This window comes from Bacillus rossius, chromosome 15 (assembly GCF_032445375.1).
Source record: "Bacillus rossius redtenbacheri isolate Brsri chromosome 15, Brsri_v3, whole genome shotgun sequence".
Classification (NCBI taxonomy): domain Eukaryota; kingdom Metazoa; phylum Arthropoda; class Insecta; order Phasmatodea; family Bacillidae; genus Bacillus; species Bacillus rossius.
In genome coordinates this window covers 6,702,879-6,725,234 of record NC_086342.1, presented here as the reverse complement: position 1 = coordinate 6,725,234, position 22,356 = coordinate 6,702,879, and the positions used below count along the sequence as shown (strand labels likewise).

The 22,356-nt window shown below is 34.5% G+C and overlaps 2 protein-coding genes across 13 annotated transcripts in view; both read left to right on the top strand.

Annotated features, from left to right (window-relative positions):
* The window catches only part of LOC134539723 (uncharacterized), a 38,565-nt gene extending 26,375 nt beyond the window's left edge, over positions 1–12,190 (top strand). For all 7 annotated transcript variants that reach the window (XM_063381971.1, XM_063381969.1, XM_063381968.1 and 4 more), the window contains 3 exons: positions 1,325–1,481; positions 3,196–3,440; positions 4,648–12,190. In XM_063381971.1, the coding sequence (XP_063238041.1) occupies positions 1,325–1,481; positions 3,196–3,440; positions 4,648–4,706 (461 nt within the window). In that variant the 3' untranslated portion in view covers positions 4,707–12,190. The remainder of the gene's footprint in view (positions 1–1,324; positions 1,482–3,195; positions 3,441–4,647) is intronic.
* Positions 12,191–15,606: 3,416 nt separating this feature from the next.
* Positions 15,607–22,356, top strand: part of LOC134539731 (uncharacterized) — a 29,476-nt gene continuing 22,726 nt past the window's right edge. Inside the window, exons 1-2 of one of the 6 annotated variants that reach the window (XM_063381987.1) lie at positions 15,624–15,766; positions 18,775–18,851. The gene's annotated coding sequence lies outside the window, so the exon portion shown is untranslated. Of the gene's footprint in view, positions 15,767–16,070; positions 16,151–18,774; positions 18,852–21,906; positions 22,042–22,356 lie in introns of those variants that run through there. The other 5 variants (XM_063381985.1, XM_063381989.1, XM_063381984.1 and 2 more) reach the window with 5 other exon arrangements.

The following is a 22,356-nucleotide window of genomic DNA, read 5'->3' as shown; positions in this document are numbered from 1 at the left end:
TGACATTTTTAATGTTAAAATCCCCCAAAAAATAAAAAATAAAAATTAGCAAATCAGGCCATTGTAGTATTGTTTTAGAAGAGTCATCATTACATCATTGCTTGAGATGATGGAAAATCGTCTAATAATTGCCATAATTGCAACTAAACGCTATAATAATATCAACAAAACATTATAAACATCTTGTTTGTAACAAAATGGTATTATATGACTAACCAGCTAATTTTGGCGACACCATTTTTCATGCTTGTTTTCACGTTGGGACCAATGTTTGTTTAATTGTAAGCCATGGCCATAGACAACAAAAACACCTGAAGACAGAAAAAAACTTTGCTCTCTTTTGTGAGCTATATATTGTTTGCTGCGGATGGGTATTAAATACACGGCATCCTCAACTATGTCTTGAAAATCCAACATGCATTTTTCTATGTTATTTATGTTGCTGAATTTTACGTTAGGAATGATAATGTTGGAAGTTTGGCACATTAAAATAAAATAAAATTGTAGTAGGACAATATAAGAAATTTGTAAAATAATGCAGCACATTCTTGTGGCAGCGCCTAGTTCTACTGCATCAGCGCATTTGTGAAAAAAAGAGTAGTGTTTGGTCTATTTAGAATGTACATCTTTCCCAATTTTTCTGCAGTTGTAATTATCAATTATGATTAGAAATTACGATATTGCTATATTCTCAAAGTTGTTTTTGTATTTTAATTTATTTAGGCGCGCTGTTGCCGAAGTCGTCTGCATGTAGCAGCATGAACGTATTAAATTCACTTACATGAACTTGGAGGGGGGCAATAATTTTAATGTAACTAAATTAGGGCCCTAACAAAATTAGAGTATTTTCAATTTAAGATGCATTAAATTTTGTAATCATATTAGTTAATGTAAAACTTTTTCAAATTATTTATTAAAGAATAACAAATCTCCACGTTCGCCGGACGTAACACCATGCAATTTTTTCTTTGGGAATTTATAAAAGAACTTGTCTACAAAGTTGAGACACAGAATTGAAGGGGCTATTACTTCCATTACTCCAGATGTGTTTAACAAAGTGTGAGAAGAAATGGATTTTAGGTTGGATGTGTGCCGTATAACTAAATGTGCACATATTGAACATTTGTAAAAAAAAAAATAACTATGTTAGTTTACCTTCAATTTGATGTGTGATTTGTTGTAAATAGTCTAAATTAAACTGTTGTAATATGACGTTGAAACTGGGACATTCCTTTATGGACAGACTGTATATTGTCATACGTAGGCAACACTAGATGTGTGAGTTTACATGCATGTGTGTGCAATGTGTTGCAATTGTGTGCAGCCAACGCCATGATGGTCGTCGACGTAGAGTCGTCGGACGACGAGCCCCTCATAGAGATCGCTGGCAAGAGCAGGAGTGGGAGCATCTCTGAAGACAGGACCTCTCCGTACCTCAAAAATAAAATCAACAACAGAACAAAGGAAGAAGACGCGGCACGGTGAGAAAAAGAGTACTAAAATTATAATTCTGTTCTTATTCAGTTACTACAAGTTTTTATTTACATTATTGGATACTTGTAGGCAGCTAGATATTTTTTTTCGCCAAGGTACAGATCATTTAGTACTCTAAGGCATTAGGATTCCCAGGCAATGTGGAATGTTTGACGTGATTGACATAGGATAAACATTGCAAATTGCAATAAAACTGCATTTTTTCTTTTAACTGACAATGTTTAAATTTAAAAAAAATTAATATTAATGTTATTATTTTACCACAATTTTGTACCAAAATGACTGAAAAATAAAATACACATGCTTCTCGAAGTGACGTCCTAATTTGTTTCAGGGAAACAGAGCACTAATCAAATACATTTTTCCTATAAGAGTGTATACTAATCAAAATAATTAATTTTCTGATCAGGTAAGTGTGCTTGCTGACTTAATATTTTTATCAGACAGTACTCCCATTAAAATTTACTTGCTGTATTAACATATGTCTAGATACATTTGACGTACTTTTAAATAAATATAATGTTTTGAATATATTTTGAGATTAAACAAATTAAACACGGACCACATTGTTTACATAATAGGGCTTTGGCATAATATTTATGAATTTTCAAAATAATAATTGTATTAACATAGATATATTTCAATTCTAATAAGATTTAAAAAATCATAAACTAACTGTTTTCTGTTTCAGACACTGTTGTTTACTAGATGTGTTTATGCTTTGATGTGCTACTAGCACATTCTAGTAGGCATGAAGTAAACTAGCCCTGAAACCTTCTGGCTTTTATCTCCAGAGCTGTTGATGACATACGGGATAGCATAATATAAACTTTGGCTGAACACTCCTTCCGCTGTCTGAAATGAATATCCAATGAAGGGAGCGTATAGCTATTAAGGATAAAACATTATATTGTTTGTAGATTCGTTACATCGTATTTAATACTACACAAGTGCTGTTGCCATTTGGGTGTGCACGGAAATAAAAATTTATGTAAAAAACATTGCTTCAAATCCCGGAGTGATTTATTGCTGTCGTTACTTCAAAACCGTGCAAGTTGAACACCATTCCTTTAAGGGTTGGGTGTTTATTCGTTGTGCTTCTCGTCATAAATTGTGTATACATTAATTTTAAAAAAATTATAATGTTAGGTGATTTCCCAGTAAATACTTCCTAGGCATGCTTAAATTAAATTATTTTATTGTAAATTTGCATAATGTATTACTGTCAAAGTAGTACTAATTTGGTGAAATGTTACAAAACATTTAGGTGGCGTATTTGTTGAATAATACTCGTATTTTTGTAAAACATCTGGATAATTAGCTTTGTGCGGATGAATTGACTCATTATATTAATATATGTATAATGTAACATTTATTTACTGTTTTTATAGTCAAATTAACTTCTGTGACATACATATTATGTTTACTATTGCGTGTATTTTATTATTTAAATTAGCATAGTAAAAAAAATTCTGTATTTGAGACTGGGTAGATCAATTTCTCGCTCCCTAATCAGCTATTCAGTAAACTTTATTAACATGAATAAGAGCAGTTTGGAGATTAACAGTACATAGGGAATTGCCTATTTAAGATATAACAGTATGGGATCACAGGAATTCATAAAGATAGCAACAGAAAGTCTTATCTGTCGCGACGGCTCATGAACTGGAGTGGGTTTGACGGCCAGTTTTGCCCGCGCAGGAACCCGAGTCGCGGCGGCAACCACCGCGTGAGCGTCGCCGGCGGCACCAGCGGTGGCGCGGCGAAGCTGCCTGCGATGAGGCGGTCCGTGCGCCAGTCGCCCAAGTTCCCGGTCGCCATGCTTGCCACCAAGAACAACAACAACAACAACAACGTCGGTGCGCGAGGGCGCGTCGAGGATCTCGGCCCGCGGCCGGAGGATCCCAACACGCGTCGCAAGACGCGCAGTAGGGCCGTGACTGGCGGTGAGTTTCTGCAGCTTTAATGATCGCGTTCGGGAGCGACGACGCTCGAGTGTCTCCGATCATTTCGAACGGCGCGGGCTTAACTGTTTTTCGAAACGGTGTGTCGATACACAACACGCTGGCGAGTGAGCTGGCAGGCCCGAGCTGGTTCATTTGCAATTCGTCGGTGTCGAGGCGTCGGCCGGGTGGCGGATTCAGACGATGGGACGGTGCGCGAGTCGAGACACTTGCCCGACACCGAGATCGCGTGCGACGTGCGCGCTCTGGTCAGTCCCGACTCACGGCACGGTGGAGGGTGGAACTACGCTAGATGTGTATCGACACACTTGGACACGCGAACCCGGGGGTCACATCTGTCGCACTGGGCCAGAGTGAGCGAGCTACCTGCCGGCAGAGTTGGACCAGTGGGCAACAGAAGTACCTCAAAAAACACCTGTCATGTTTTTGTACTTTTAATGAGCCAATATCTACTCTGATACAAACCTGGATTGTCTTTGGTCAGAGGGAAGGATTTTGACAATTACCGTATTTTCCGGCATGTAAGACGATAAAATTTTATTCAATTTTGGGGATCTTACACCTTCTACTCGTCTTATACGACAGTACTTATGATGCTGTTGCACAGAAGAGGATGGGGAAGATATATTATTTATAAACTGAATGAAGTAACTTAAGCCTGTTTCTTGTATTCATACTTACAACCTTCGTCTAGGTGTTCTATTGATATGGTGTCTCTTTCTATGCTGCAGAATTCTAAATCAAGGTACATATTTAACTGAATTCCCTTTTGTTTTTAAAATAAAAAAAAACACTGTTGATTGACTTTTTTCTGGCACGACACTTTTTCCTCAGATTTTTGCTTGGGTTCAGCGAGGAAAAAAAATCTCCGTTCTCTTATGTCCCCCCCCCCCCCCCCCCCCTGCTATCCTGTATGATTCTTACTGAGAGTTAGCTCGACGAAATAGAACCTTTTTATTTTATATCTACTCCTTACTCACACAATTTTCTTATATATCACCACACTAAAGTGTTTTTGTGGCACAAGTGGACAAGTGGACTCACGCCTAATATGAAGGTGCAAATTTCAAATTCACGTTCAGTTTTTCACTACCGAAAAGCTGACCTCGTCTTACTTATTTGCCGGAAACTACGGGGTATCTTGCCAGAATTGCATGTCTGTGCAATAGCGACTTAATAATTGTTTCAGTGGCAGAGAACGATGTGTCTGTGACGAAGAGGCGCAGGGCGTCGCGTGACGGCAAATGACCGCTGCTGTGCGCTAGCAAGCCCGTCAACGTGCTGTGAATAACAAGACAGTTTTGTTATTTCTGGGGTTTCTTTTGTAAACTCTTGAACTGTTGAGAATGTATCTCCTCTTAATTAGCGATTTGTTTGTTGTTTGTGTGGTGAACGAGCACCGTGAGTGAAGCTTCACGTTTTGTTACTTCATATTGGAGTATAGTGACCAGTTCTCACAAATCACTGTTTATTTTTATTTGTAACCAAGTGCCGCATAATAGGTTGAAGTAAGTTCCTTATAGTCACTTATTTTACTAATGTGTTTTTTTTATTTGTTGGCTACTAGAGAATAGATTTTTTTCTGTACAAATTGCTGCAAGTGTTTTCATTTTTATTTTTTTATTTTAGACATTTTTTTTTTCATTTATCTGTTTGCAATAATTGAATACAACAAGTTTCTTTTGTTCAGTAGTAGTACGATTTTTGTTCTTGATAGCCTAAATAATATTTGTTTTATAAAATAATATTGCTTTAAGTCTGAGGTAATTATAGCTACAATTCCAATATTCTTACCATTCAGTAATATAAATAATTGAAAAAAATTATGTTTAGTTATTTGTTTAAATTAAAATTAAGGATGTTAATTTGTATAAAACTGTCATATGAAAGGCTGCTATATTACTATATTAGGTTAGAATTTTTTTATCTAAAGTGTTTTAATTGATTTGTAGCAGAAGGTAGTAGTTTGACATTTTCAGCTCTCTTTATTTTGTAGGTATGCTGCTATGCATTCTTTCTATTTTAGTTCATTCTCAGATTTTCTTGAGTTTAATTTTCACATTATGGTGTTTCTTAATGCCAAGAAACCTGCTCTTCGAAAGAAATGAGTAAAAGCAAGGTACAGTGATTTTTTTTTGTTTTATTTTTTATTACGCTGTACACTTTGTTCGGACATTTTGTTCTATGGCAGTTTTGGTATATTGTAAGCCACAACACATAATACTTGCAGTACTTTGTACAAAGTTGACCTGTTGTAATTATGCTGTTGCACATTTACATTGTAGTTTTTGTTACATAACATTTACGTTTTCCTTATTCAAAAAGCAACCAAATTATAAATACCTACATTGTTTTGTGATTGAATTAGATTAGTATAAAAATTTTACTTCTTGAATTTTTTTTTGATGGAATTTTCTTTAATGTATGTTCTGAAGGATGATATTACATTTGCAGTTTTGTAGTGTAGATGAGAATTTATTTCAATTAATTATAAAATATTCTTTTCTAGGCTGACAAGTTAATTTTTATACACAAAATTATTTTTGGTTGTATAATGAACATGTAATATCTAATACACTTTACTTCTTAAAAGTTACATGAATACAGAACGTACTTTAAAAAATTTAATATTTTCATCATTTATTCAAGCATGAACGTAGTGGTCAGATATCTTGAAATTGAAAGTTAATAATTAAAGAAACATTAAGTTTTTAGTGATTTTTGAGTTACATAATTTTGTGAGAAAGCTAATGACTCATTAATATTTTTAAAACCCATTTCTAACAGGAGTTGTTTATTGCTATTGTGCTGATAAAAATTCCCCACTCCTTTTTTTTTTTTTTAAATTTAATTTAATTTTTAACTTTTGAAATGTGGTATTGCAGACAAATGCTTAAATTTCTGGTGGTTAGGTGGTGTAATGGATGACAAACACTTGGAATGTATTGATGAAGATAGAAGTTTAAAATGATGTTTGATGAAAATAAATTTGTTTTTTTAATTTTTTTAGTTTTACATATTCAAGATATTCAGGTTAGACTTGAAAAAGTGTAGAGTGAATGCACTGCAGAGGAAGACAGAGGCCAGAAGGTGAGAGGTGACCAGTGTTCTGTATACCAGATGCAGGTGATGATAGGAACAAATGAGAAGAGTTGCATCACAACCGAACTGAGAACAAGCATCATTGTCATGGATCATTAATTTTTGTGAGTTTAAAATAAAACTGTTAATCGTAACTCATATTTGCTGTGTTTTATCACATAATCATGCACTTTATTTTAGAATGTCAAAATTTGGAGGGGAAAAAAATTTTCTGAAATAAAAATTGAAATTATGTTTTTGGTCTCGCTGTTATATACCGAGCGTTTTGTGTAGGTAGTAAAGTTGACCTTGCCCAAAGATCATAGGATGAAGTACAGTGCATCAGCAATCAGTTTTCAAATTGCATTCAAGTATTCTGAAGAAAAAAAATTGCAAATTATTGTAATTCACATGTAAAATTAAATTTTTTTAAGTAGTCACATACTTGGAGACTGCACATAAGATTGATGAACTTGTTTTACTGTGTGCTATTTCTTATAGAAATTTTTAAAAAATGTGTAATTTTAAAGAAATGCGAGTAATAAATGCCAATGAGCTTCACCTTGGCCACCAGAAATCCGGAAAAGTGAAATTACCCTGTTTTTTTTGTGATATTAAATTGCAAGTTCACAACCTGACAGCAAAAAAAATCCAGATGGACTCATCACCGGAAATATTTTTCTTCTAGAACATAGCAGTAAATGTCAACTGATTTTATTAAATACAGTTTTTTTTTGTGATAAATTGCTATGTGCTGAAACTGAAGTTAAAATAATTTTTATTTTCTGACTACGGAACATTTTCTGTGTACGTAAATAAATGAGCGTGCAAATTATCATTTTATAGTGCTTTTCTTTCTCTTCGATAAAAGGATTTATTTGAAACATAATAGTGTGACGAAAGCGACTCGACAGCAAAATGCTGTGTTATTACGAATATGAGGTTTTCACCTGAGTTATAAGCAAAAATTAATAATTATAAAATGTTTCTGACCAAGTTTTATGCACTACACATAGAAAGCTATCACTCAAGTTTTTTTTTAGTCCACGTTTGAGAAAAAATTTTTATTTCATTGTAAACACACCTCAAGATTTCACATATAAAGTAAGTAATCATAGCTTTCAAAAATGTTTTAATGGTAATAATAGTACCAATGCACCATCTCGCCATCATTTAAAAACTAAATTTCGACACACGTTTCAGTAACATTGCACCCGTGACGTGATGAAAAATATTTTAAATAGGAAAGTCTTGTCATCTGCACATTTTGTCACACTGTTGTTACAGATGTGTCAAATGTGATTCTAGAAAATTTATTTTATTTACTTTGCACACTATATTTTCAGCATAATACTTTGTTATTAACAAGTTTCCGTTATTAAACCCTTTTGGTTGACATAAACAGTAATGGCACTATTAGAAATGTGCCAAGAAAATTAAAAGTACTAATTACTTATTACTTCAAGTCTGCTGTTACAGTCTTAATATAGGTGTGTTAATTTTACACCTCGCTATGTGTACAGACTGCTTAATCATCCTTTATTGCATACAAAATATCTATCTTTCTCTCTGTCATTGATTGTAAAATACAAGTGACTTACCATTGTGAATTTGTGTGCGTATCAAGTATTTGTGAGAACGGACATGTTCTTTGTGAAACCTTTAGTACTCATATTTATTTGTTAATTTTGTTGTTAAATAATTTATTAGATGTTTTATGTCAATGTAAATGCTCGGTGGTCCTGTTTTATCATAGTTTCTGTAGCAGAAGTTTTGTTGATATTGGCCAGTACAAGTTTTACGAGTATTTTTATTGTTAATGCATAATGTTTCAATTTGATTGAGTGTTTGCCCAACGGAAAGTTCTTTTGCGTTGGACTGATTTTTTGATGTTTCTGAATTATGTATGTAGAATTTATTGTATGACCTGCTAAATGATTTTTATTTATGTTTGATTGGTGGAATGACTGAACCTTCTGTATTCTGTCAGTTAGTGTAAAATCTGAAGTGGTACTCCATTTTAATTTTTTTTTTTATCATCCGAGCAGAGGAATTAAATTGATAAGTTCTGTATTTTATTTTATTTGTTTTGGGTGGATTTTTTGACATGGTAGACTTAAGTGAAATCAGCCTACTTCATACATTTCTCTCGTTTGTGTTTTAGTTTCAATAGCTGGCGGCAGTTTTGGTCGATTCTACTTAACGCTAAGTAGTTCATTTACCAGTAGTTTGAAGTAGTGCGAGATGTTGACCATCTCATCGTTAACGTCTTATAGCAGTCAGTCGTTTCGAAACGCTGTGGTGATAGCTGCATGTTTCTGTTCCTGTGTATGCATTACGTGATCTCGACAAGAAAAAAAACTTGAATTTATAATAAGCTGCAGTTGTATGTACATGCGGAAAGACAGGACACTAGTTGAAATGTCTTCTTTCTGCAAGTCACATTGTTTATAATCGTAAATATATATATTTTGCCTTTTTCTAGGAATTGATGCCACAATTTTTGATTGGATAAGTCTTATTTTGTACAGTGTCAGAAGAGTGATATAAAACACTTAGTGTTCGCTTGTTTTTTTGTTAATTATACTAGTATGTGTTTGAAGTGTATATGTATATATATAGATATGAATATATTGTATCATAAATATTGTGACGTAATTAAGCTGCAAATAAACTTTGTACAAAGTACGCAAATTTTCTGCTATCTGCGACGTTTAGCAAATAGTATGTAAAAAGATTTGTTACATAAGTACGTGAAGAAGAGTACGTATGTAGTTATTATTCTATATGATTGGTAACCCAGCAAAGTTTTGTGAAGTTCTACTACACAAACATTAATAACATGTATTTACTTGGGGTGAGGTGTGCACATGATAGTGTATAATTTATATCTTATCTCTTCTAATTATTTTTATTACTGTTATTTGTTAGTGGTATTTCTTATCCCCACCAATACTGCATATTTGTTTAGCGTGCCTGTACATTGTGGGTGTAATGTGTGTTGAATAATGTGACTTTTTCACTTTTTTTGTGACAATGGCATTGGGAATATGTGCATTTTAAACTTTTTAATAAATATATATATATATATGCATATAACTTTTCATGACACTGTTAGATCAGCGTGAAAATCACCATAAAGTGCACGTGTCAACAATATTGAATCTTTTTTTATTACATATATTATTGAGCTATTATAATTATTATATATGTAACTATGAAATGCTATGTAAATAAATGTAAATATTTCGTGAAAAGTTAGTTTCTAAAGAAAAACAAAATGTATATTGTACAGAACTCTCAGCTAAATAGGTTTATTTGTATTTTAGTACGTACTGTGTCATTACAGTTGTAGCTTTGAAAGTCAAAAATGAAGTAATTTAAAGAAAACTTTTTGTGGTTGTTAGTTTTTCTTTATCTCCTTGTAGTCATTTATCAAGAATATTGTGTGCTGGAGAAGTGTTTGCTGTGAATCTGTGCAAATAAGGTTACATATTATCATTTAGTATATCTTTCTTTGTAATTCATCAATGAGAATAATTGTTAAATTGTTGCATGCTCTATAAATAGGGCCTGGAATTTTTCGCGATCGCGAATTTTGCGAAAATTCGCGCGAATTTCGCATGAAAACGCGAAAAGTAAGTACATTCGCGAAAACCACAACATTTCTATATTACACTGCGAATATATCCCCGAAAAGTACCATTACAGTAGAATCCCGCCGATGCGAGCCCCCTCTGATGCGTCCATTCCGTTTATATGACCGTTTTTTGAGAAAACATGAAAAATTTGAGCAGAGAAAGTCGAAAATTTGAGTAAAATCGGCTGAAAAACAAGTCTGTTACACTTTTTTGGGCTCTATGTGTTCACGTTTATCTTGGCGAGAGCTGTACTGTAAGCAGCCAGGCATACAAAAGACGTCTAAAAATAGATACCACCCCTCTAGACTGGCCACGCGGCAATGTCTAGACGAGCTCGGCGCCTCCACTATCGCACGAAAAGCCGTCTCAGCTGTCATGTTATCTTACCCGCCCGGCGGCTTGACTTAATACGTGACGTGACGCGACGCTTACCTCTCCCATCCCCTGCTAATTCTTCAAGGCTCATCCCTCCCAGAGCCACAAACCATGTAAAAACAATTCCCCCCCCCCCCCCTTCCTTATCCAACTAACATTTCAACACATTCCCTCCCTTATTTCAACCTTCTGCGTGAGAAACTGTCAGCGTGTTTTTTCTTCTCTTTTTTTTTACGCTGCGAAGGGACGTGGAAAAGATAATTGCTTGAGCTGTCAAAATAAACATCGCTGACGGCAAGGGCAGGAGCGCATCCTGTCGGTCTGTCGCTGTGATTATCTACTCCAAAAACATGTCACAGCATTTCAGGATAGCATTGTTATTTCTTTCGTTTATAGCCGAATGTTTTCTACTTGATCCACACAAGGTTAAAGTATCCTTTAACCAAAGTCTTGTGTTTCAGCATAATTACCTTATTTTTACATAAGCCGTGTTCGTGTATGGTTTTGATGCTCAAAATTGATCTGGGGTATAGTTCACACTAAGTTTCTTCTCATTTGTGCGCTGGGGTTTGTTCAAGTGGCAACCCCGTGTTCCTCCACTCCATTAAATACGAGCATATCAGTATCAGAAACATGGGTTTTATTGTACTGACAATAGCACAGTGATGTGCAAATTTTGCAACTGTAAAGTTTCATGGGATAGAAAAGATTTCATTGACAAACACCTAAAGTCGGCTAAGCATGTGGCATTGGCAGCCAAAAAAAAAAAAAAAAAAAAAAATTTGTAGTTGCAAACATCTATAGCAACGTGTCTGTTTTGTGTTACTGTTTTGGATTTAATTGGCTGTTATTATGCATATTAGCCTATTCCTAGTATACATGGATTGTTTATTAAATATGTAAACTATTATATTCAATAACTGCACAATTTAGTCAACATTTAAAATACCGGTAAAATTTCCATTGCATAACGAAAATACCGACTTTAAACCACCGCTTTTCTAATTTGAAAGTACCGCTTTTTGCATACTGAAAACACCGAAATTTTCCAGGCCCTATCTATAAAGCACACTTAAGTTGTGCTGGGTGTCAGCCTTAATTGGACTACTACATATGTTGTCTGGGAAACCCCACCACATTCTCTCAAAAGTTCTTAAAAACTATTTTCACTCCCAACAAGTGACAAAGCGAAGGTTGTCAAATGATTATTTGATGTGTTTCCTTGAGTCTCTGTTGCACTCATAGTCGTGCCAATTTTTTTGTTAACACTTATTCCACTTCAAGAAACACCAGCCTAACAAAGCTGTATATGCACATAACAAGGATAGTATTTGCCTACAAATACATGCATACATTGACACCATTTTTTTTACTGTAGAGTTGTTTTCCTGTTCAATAAGCATGAGTAATTTGTCTACATAATCTATAAATTCATATCACTTAATTTTTTTAAAAGTAATTATATAGTTAAAAAAACAAATATTTTTGTAATATCAGAATTTTAACCTGTTTTCATCATTCAAACAGAATATATCCGAGACGTCTCTGCTGGCCATAATGTCACAGCCATGTACTCTGTTTTATTTCTGGTGTTGGCCAAACCTATAACCTACTTTTAATTTAATGGTATAACATTACAAAATCACAGTATAGTCAGTGCTGTAATGCTGTAATTCAACCAATTATTATTTCAAATTTTTTTTGTTGAATTAATGTTTTCTAGTGAGTTATCACATTTTTCTTATGTTAGAACTTCCATAACTTACCACTTTCATTCGTCAAACACATCTGTGTCAAGTACCTTTTATACTAAATTGTAGTCCCAAGTAACTTACCTTAATTTTGCAGTGTAATCTTTAGGATGTGGCATGTTAACAGGCCCCGAACAGGTGAGCAAGTTGGTTGTTGTTTCTGTTTTCCATCATTGCTGTTCTGAGCGCAAAGGAGATCGCCAGTGAAACACATCTGCTGTACAGTCCATCCACCTGTCTTTACACGGGAGTCTGCTCTCCTGCAGGACTAGCACGGGACAATCAGAATCAACAGCCATTTTCCACAAGTCCTGGAAACAAATTTCTCCAGCTCTCTCGCGCAACTTCCCCATGTCACTCCTTCCAGGCTTTCAGCCTTTTTGTTAGTGAAGAAGACTTCAATATGAACTTATAATACGTAGCTCTTTCTTTGCATGCTTGGGAAAGATACAATTGTCCCTTCCCCTTAGTAGCTACTGACTAGGCTTGAAATGCAGATCAACTTAATGCTGGCCTTAGCGGGTGTTTGAAAAGTGTATCCGTCAATGATCAACTAGAGAGCATTGTCTCTAGAAAACAGTGTTTGAACAATGCAAGACAAACTGGGATTCTTTTCTGAAGTACTTTTGTGTATTTAGCGAATTACAAGGACCAGGGACGAAAAACTGTCCAGTTTTGCTAACCATTTTCTTATGGTTCATTTTTGTCTAGTTTTTCTGTGAAAAGAAAGGACTGATGGGGAAAGGAAAATTTTCATTTTAAATATAATTAAATTTAAAGTGCAGATCATTACCTTTAGATTACAATTGAGTTTTAATGATTTAAACCTCCAAAGATTTTCTTGCCTCATAGTAATGATATTTTATATATATGTATGTATTATAAAACAGCTTTGCAAAGGGCACTGGAAGATTTTAAAGTTGAGAAGAGTTACAGAGGTTTTTCAAACAGTGTGGAAAAAGACTGATCAAGTGCATTGCATGTAATGGAGAGAACTTTGAAGGTAACTAAAGGAATTTGGTAAAAAAAAAGTAATACATTTTTATGACAATTTTTTTTGTCCCTCGTTTGGACGAACACACACACACACACACACACACACACACTTTACAGTCGTTTATAGATTAATGGGTGCACCACACATCACTGCACTGCATTGCTTCACGGGCACTTATGTCAGGTCCACACATCTCGACCTCTGCTAGTGCTTCCAAATGCTAGGGAAGGACCTACGAACTATGTGTTATCGCGACCTCCATGGAAAAGTTAGTGCCTCCATTCGCCCACAAATCTGTGATTTAATCATGTTATGTAGGATAAAAAAAACAAACCACTGAGTGTACATTATGTACAAGACATTTTCAGAAAATAAGTTTACTGTGACCATAACAGGCTGTTATTTTTTTAATGTTGGAAACAAATTGTGATATAGGGTGACGACCTGATAAGAGCGAGCATCAAAGGAACATTTTAGAACCAGTGGCATAGCCAGGGAGGGGGGGGGGGGGTTTAGGGGTTCAAACGCCCACTTTAGCACCAAATCTTTAATCAATTTCTTATTCATCACTCAAACAAATTTCATATTAAAATTAATTAAATTTTTACCATTACAATGTTTAAATTTAAGAACCGAAATCTGCTAAAATAGCACTATTTTACACCTTAAAATCCAAATTTTCCCGGGGGAGGACCCCCGGACCCTCCATTTTAATACGGGGGGGGCATGCTTCTTAACACCCCCCATACACAAATCCTGGCTACACCACTGGGTAGAACGTGATCTCATGTTCTAGCGTCCAATTGCATGAAAGATGTCAATAAGGAAACCTGCTAAAAGTGTGAGCCTCATTCTGTGATCTGCCTCTTGTAGAAGGTATAACACTTCTTACCATACCATATTTTTTTTAGCGAATCCAAATTGTTTATGCAAAGGATTTATGGATAGAACGAGTGTTTTTAATCGGTGTAGGGAGTTTAGTGAGGGCAGAACAAATGTTCACGACTAACAGAGGTGGAAGACCTTCCATTTTGACTGATGAGTTGGTGCATAAAATCGAGAAGACCGCCGATTGACAGTGGATGAAATTTCTGCCATGTTTCCACAACTTTCCAGAACTCTCTTATACGAGACACTCAAAGAAATGCTGGGTTACTATAAATTGTGCACAAGATGGGTACTAAAACAACTCTGACAGAGCAGTAGAAGAAAAATTGGGTCGGTAGTGCCCATGAGTTTCTGGAGCAACTTGAATTGGAAGGTGAGGATTTTCTGACCTCTATTGTGACTGCAAATGAAAATTGGGTAGCTCATTACCCTCCCGAGACAAAAAAGACAGTTTTCACAGTGGCATCACACCAATTGCGTATCTTCCAAAAAAATTCAAAACAACAAATTTAGGGCAAAAAACATGGCCTCAGTGTTTTGGGACCGAAAAAGCATTATTTTTGGTCGAATTTCACAACGATATTGTGAGACCCAAAAAAAAAAAAAAATTAAAAGCAGCATTCAAAAAATAGGAGGGTAATGCTGACGAGAGAAGTGTGCTTGCACGAAATGCTCATCCTCACACAGCTGTAGCCATGAAGGCACTTTTGGACTAATTTTGAACAATCCCATGTATTCCCCTGACTTCGTGCTTTCAGAATTATACATTTTTCACTTCCCTGAAAGAAAAAAAAAAAGTATGAAACTGAATTTTCAACCAACAAACAGATGCAGAAAGAGGTTCTGAGAATGCACGTGAATTTTTTTGGCATGTCAGTTGGACCACATACCCTTTTATTCATTTTTATTTACTTATATAATCTGCAAGAATTAAATATTTTTCGAATCGACCCCCTGAGTAGTTTTTCTTTGAAGCATTTAAGTGGGAATGTTTTATTCAGTTCTTCATAAACACTATCCCATTAATAACTATCCAATTCTTAAACTTCATAACCACCCGACCAGCTAAACTTTCTGCAAATCTCATGTATCTGAGCACGAACCCCAGATTGATAACTAGGAATTCATAATAATCTTGAGAGCGAGATGCTGAGAAAGTGGTTGTTCGACCTTCCTGAGTCCAAACTGCTTTTAGGGTCAACATGATCTTAAAAATAAAACGTTACAAATTTTAAAGTGGACAATACACTTGTAGTGCCGAAAAATGCGGTCCAAGTTAGTGGTAAAAATACGGCATCATGAAATTTAGTTTAATGTCGTGACATAATTTTTATAATTGTTTCTGGAATTTAATTTTTTGTCTTAACCGGAACAGTTTTTAGCAATACAACATTTACTCTATGAGCAGTACTCTTACTTACTTTGTGCTCTGTGCAGCAGCAATGTAAATTGCTGATGGATTGCGAAAGTCCATTGTTTCGTGGGGTTTATTTAGGAAAACAAATGTAAAATTAATTAAGCATTTTAGGGCAGAGAAGTCAGCGAGTTCTTTAACTCATTGCGAAGTAAACGGTGGTAAGTTATTAGTTAGTAATAATCGTTACAATTTCTCTTACAAATGGGCATGTTTTGTTCATTTTGTTATGATGTAGGTACTCAAAACAATGGTGACATTTTTCATTGTTTAATTTTAGCTCTTGGTAATGATTTTTACGATTTTTGAAAGTTAATAAAATAACCATATTAAATATTTTATTTAATTTTGCGTGGTTTAATTTATCAGGGTAATATCAAACAAACAGAAGTGGCATGTTTGTTTATATGTCGTGCTATTTGTTTATTTTTTATGAACTTTGGCCTGAAGATTACTTATTAGAGATGAGATATTTGTGCAGTATTTTCTTCTCTTTAGTTAAACGCACTTGATGAAAATTCGTTTTAATTATTTATTTCATTATGGTGAGCATATGTTTTAACATTAACATATATATATATATATATATATATATTTCATGATTATAATAAGAAATGTGTGTGTGATTCTGGTTTTAAATAAAACGTACCCAACTGGAACGTGATGGTTACAGGTGATATTGAAACGTAATTTTAATATAATAAGACATAAGTATTTCTTTGTAGCGAATTTTGTTTACTCCTTCAGTTACTGTACTGTTACTTCACAATTATCAGATTTGTAAATTTCTAACTTATAATAATTTATAACTTAATCAGGGCGAACGAATAAATGCCTGGGAACAATGAACAGAGTTAATTGCAACACTGTTTGCTTGTGGGTTTTTGATTTGCTGCCATTCAGCCAATGATGGTATGCAGTTGTGGACAATTTATGATTGCGGGTGGGTTGTAATAACAATTGGTGCCTTCCGCTGTGAATTTGCTGCTTTTTTTTTTTTTAAGAATTTCATATATCTACTATTATATGTTACTTATTGTTATATTGCCAGTGAGTTTGTAAACTTTTTAATTTTATTTTAGAATGGTGCTTTACTGCAATTTTTGGTAATATTCTTATAGCACGGCTTTCCTGTGAAATAATAAAATTCTGAAAATACTTTTTTCGGGCATTAAAAATGTTCCATAATTCTTATAACAGCGTTTCTATATTCCTACTGGTTTCTAAGAAATCATTGCCAATGATTACATTACAATATCTGTGCATTGACACTGCTACCACCAATTTTTCCTTTTCCACGTGGGTCTGTGTGTAGGTATATGATTCATAAAACTTGAGTTAAATTGTCGTGCGTTTGTAATTGTTATAACTTGGGTTACTTTTTTCAGCAGTTACTATATAATACTTGGTAAATATCTTTTGAAATTATGTGTTACAGATCAACAAATGCAAAAGAAAGTAGGCATACCTATAGCGTTAAATTTACAGAAATAGTCCTCAACTGTTAGTAATGATGAGAAAATGAAAAGAAAAAAAATGTGGTGCGTGAGACCCTACCTTAAATCACGTGAAAATTATATTTGGGAAGTTTTTAGCTTTCTAATATAAAAATCTACATTTCTGTAAATAGTATATATTTTTCATATTATGTTTAATTTTGGTTATGTATGAAATGAAACTACACAGTTCGTGCAGACAGGAAAATTCGGAGAATTGAAAGCATGTCTACAAAATTTGGAAAACACAGGGACATTGACACAATGTTAACCATCAAACTGGATTAGTAATTTTTTTAATACTAGTGTATTTCTTTAATGTCTTTAAACTAGTCTGTACTTTCATCACAAATTTATGAGTACTGGTAGTTCCAAAAACTTATTTGTTTTCATCATTAATTATTCTTAAGAATAACCACTAATTTATCAAAATATTGATTTAATTATTCAGAGCACTGTTAAATGTTGATAGTCATTCATAGGGACAGGAAAATTTCACGGGTTCAATGACCTGTAGGATGAACTCCATAGTTCTACGTACACTTGGTCAAATGCCACCCACTCATTGGCTGCTGTCTTGTGAGACGTTCCAGCGTAGCAGCCTGTGATTCGATAAAGCTTTGGTTGGGTGTTTCTCATTGGCCCAGAGTCATTCAGGTGAGTTGTGAACCAATAGCAGAGGCAGCACTGAGGTATAACAATTTGTATTTTAGCCTATCGCGAAATGAATTCGCGCATTTTTCCGGTCTCTAGTCATTCATCTGGTCAATGTCAGTAATGCATTGTTTCAAAGATTGAAAAATATAGTGGTTTTATATCACAGACTGGCAGTGGTAGTTGCATAGTCATTGATGGAAGCGACATCATTGCAAACTTAATTTGACGTGCTAAATGTTATTGAAACATTTTTTATTAGTATTTTTAGTGTAATATATTAAGTTATCCTGCAGAATTGCTTAATGAAAGAGGAAAAACCCAGGGAAATGGTCTAGAGCATGAGTATGGAAACCTGGCATGGACATGAAAAAGTTGTAAGAAAATTTTATTTAAAGGTTCTGAGTGGGTATTTGTAGGCACTCTGATCTCGTGTGATTGTTACATTATTCATCAATAATTCGTCAGCTCAACTCTTTGTTTCCTTGTTGCTTCTTTCCCACCATTAAGCACGTGTTCATCGCAACTGCATGCCCTGTCACCGCACCATCCAGGGGTTCCAACACGCAAACACAAATAAAACTGTGATAATAGCAGGATGTTGAAGTTTTGGTCAGTTGGCTGAGGGACAGATTACAAGAAGAAATAACAGAACTGTGTACCTTCAAACCATTGAACAATCATTCTGGAATGACCAGTTTGAGGAGTTAGTCTTTACAAGTATGTACAATTTGTACGTAAGAAGTCTGTTATAGCATCTGCCCCTTAAAGAAATAAGGCACCTGGAGTGTTTATGAAATGTAAGTCAAGTTTACAAATATCTCACACATGTTAAAAATACTAGCCTCAGGCTGTAAGTATATCAGTATTTGGTTTTATATGTAGTAATTAGCAAATTTTGCACTAAGATGTTATTTTTAAAAAGATTCCATATAACTTTTGTCTTTTAAAAAAACATTTTATATAAGCTATCAAACTTACTCATGTGTTAGGAAGTTGATAAAAGATTTTGTTTTCAGAGTTTAAGCAATGGCAGTTTTATATTCTATAGTACTGAATATTGGGATCGGTAATCAAGGGTTACTTTGGTCGAGTGGTATGTATTAGGTGATGTTTTGAACATTTGGAGTGATGTTTTGAACATGGAGTGATGTTTTCAACTAGTGTGTAGATGGAAATGCATAGTTTTGTTTTTAGGTTGTGTGTGCACCCACATGTATCCTGCCCTGCTGTGCATCTGGAGTTTGTGTTGAATGAAATTTTTTTTAAATGTTAATTATTTGACTTGATAGGTGTCTTGCATTATGATGTTATGAGATTTTTTTTTTGGCTGTGATAATGAGTCCAAACTTATGCCATTTTAGCCTCCAAAACATTAAGAAAATTTGACTCGACTGAAAATGCAATTTGAATATGGTTCTAATCTTAACCTCTTTTTTTTTCATCAGCAAATCGTTCCAAGCCAAATACTTCCATAAAATGCTGTATAGAATGCGCTAAAAACGGTGTAGAAGAGAAAAAGAACATGCTCTCAGCCCATGCATTTTCTTTTTTTCACTGATTTTTGTAGGTTTTCAGCCCACTGTCGGACAATACCATGAACATGAACGTTATTCATTAAAAGTTCTTCACTGAACTCGTCTATTCTTAAATATTCACCAACATTCAATAACATTGTCCGTAAACACGATGATATTCGTTTATATAAATAGATGAAGGTAAGCTACAAATATAAAAGTGTGTGCATGTAAAACAAAATTTCATTTACCAGTATAAAAATTTATCAGTTAGGTGAACATTTTTGAGGTTAGTTCTGTTAAGGTTTCCGTTTTACTTTCTGTCGGACAGCAAGGCACTACAAAATATAAATAGAATCTATTCCTTGCAGGCCGTTGGGGTGCTTATTTTGTCGGGGTGACATCACTGCAACCTTGTATTTCACTGGCTATTGAGTGTGTTGGACCTGTTGTGTTGTGTCGCGTCCATCGTGACATTGTGACTCCAGCTTAACACCTCAAAAAAATGGTACAACATGGAATATCAAAAAATTTGGTTCATTTATATTTTCCCGAAATTAAGTTTTTTTCATGGTATGCATGGAGTTTAACAGGAATAAAATGTATATCAAAATGAGAATACAGTTTCAATGGCCTACATTCAGTAGTTATAGGTGAATCAATAATAGTTATTTACAAACATGTGTCTAGAACAGTAGGTATTAGTTTGACTGTCTACAACAGCAACTTTAATTCAGGTCTAAACTTAACTCTTTTTTTCATTTTGAGTTTGCTTTAACTTCCTTTGGTTTTAACCTATATCACAATGTTTTATTTATTTTTAAATATTTAATAAGAGTAATGTTGGCATTATTAGCTCATTACCTGTACGTAATGTGTTTGTGTTGTGCTAGTGACCACCTCTGAGAGGCCAAATAGCGGTTCACTCATGTCCGTGTGTGCGGGGGCGTTGTCTTGTACATGTGTGATCAGGTGAACCAGTCACTTGATCGCTAAAGTTCCGGGCGTTTTCTCCGCTCATCCTCTTGCAAACTTCTTGAAACTTCCAAATAAAAGTGCTGGTTAACAGTCTGGCCAGAGGGAATGAATCCGGGCGCACAATTCCAAGAACATAAAAAAAAAAATCATGGTCTTAAAATTCAACCTTACATGTCTTGCTTTTTTCTGTCTGGGGGAGTTGGGAGTCTTCCACTGGCTTGAAGCTTGCCTGGTTTCTGGGTCATACCCGTAACAGCAACTCTTCATCAGCTTTAATGACTAGGTCAAAAAGTTTGGATCACTTTCAGTCTCTTTTGTCAAGCCAGGGCTCAAATTCAATCAAATTTTTTTTTGATCCTGTTTGAGAAGGCGAGGAAAAACTTTAGTAGCAACATGTCTCATTTCCAAATTCTTAGACAAAATCCGCTGGCACAAGCTCCAACTCAACCTCTGTTTCTTTTGAAATTTCGTCGATCGTGAAATGATGATCCTGATTGATTTTTGATGGATTTTTTCAATGTTTTTTATTGTTTCGAGATGTTGGAGGGCACCCAGGACGAGCATGGTCTTCAACACTCATCTCACCATGCTTAAAGCACCCAAACCACTCGAAAACGTGTGTGCAACTCACAGTATCTTCCATGAAAGACTTTTGAAGCATTTGGTAATTTACCGTTGCTGATTTTTCAAGCAGGAAACAAAATTTCAAACACACACTTTGTTCTTTAAAATCTGCCATAATGACTTCGTAGGCGGAACACAAGAACAGTAAGAGAAAATTAGTACTACGATCAAACTTTAACCTACAAACTGATGACATCTGTGCAGCTGTTTAATGAAGGTATCTACTAACACCACCTAGCGGGAGAACTCTCTACTACCTCTACGCAAAATGGCAGCGCACTCTCACTCAGGTTAAAAAAATCTATAGCAGTTTGTGTGTTATTTGCATGATTTGACTTCCCTTTTATATTCCGTTTGTGCATATTGATCATTTTCTGTAACAAAATTAATCTTTTTTTTGTTTCAACTTACAATTCACTAAATGATGTCATGTTTAATATATGTTGTATAAATATTTCTTTTGCTTATTAATAATAATTTGCTTCAATTTTGAGTGGAGGTTTTTTTTTACTTTAATTAGGTCACCCTTAAATCTGTGTCCTTTTTATTAATTTCACTTCTGAGGAACTATCATCATTATTGTTATAAATACTTGGTCAGCTAACAATAATTTCTTAAAAAAAATGTAAAATTTATATTACTTGAAGTTATATAGCTAGCTTTTTCTGGCAACCTTTATCTTAAAATTAATTTTGCATAGGTACCTGTAAAAACTTCTAAAATAGGTTAGTTAAACTATGTACCGGTATTATGTTTATATTATGAAAAAATTTAATCTTTTTAAGCTAATGACTATAATTTGTATTCAAATGCTGGTTTTAATGGTAACTGATAAAATAATGTTTACAATTTTAATTGAACTGTGGTTCAAGTTTTTCGCTGTGACATGATTGAAGATTTGCTACAGCTAACTGTGGTCTCGTTTCCTGGAGAAAGTGTCAGAAAACTCTGCCAACGTATCTCCAAAACAGTTGAGCCTGCAGCTTCTAGTAACCTTTATCAGCAGATAAGGTGGGGTTTGCTTGTCGCAACTGTGCTGCGGTGCATCTGTACACAGATGGTCTGCATGTAGTGCCACAAGACTAAGTGAGCTGTCTGATGCAAACACTGAGCTGTTGTGCTAGTGGTTTTCTTTTGCGGTGTTGCTGTGAGATGAATATAATTTAAGTCAGTTACAGATTATATTAAAGTGTAGATCTCTGTAGTACATATTACCATCAAAATACTAAATTTATAAAAATAATATTTTTCTACATCATTTTGAAATAGCTATAATTAACAATTTTGCTGCATATTGTATCAGTCAATTAAAGTAAAAGATAATCAATTATTTTTTTTAAGCTAAAATATTTTTCTGCAATTTAAGGATTGCAGTTAAGATTTTTTTGAAATGTGGTGTGCAGCTTCATCATCATTATTGGAGCAGTCACTTTATCCTGGTTTCCGGAAATTGTTTATGGTATAAATAATATTTCTGAAGTA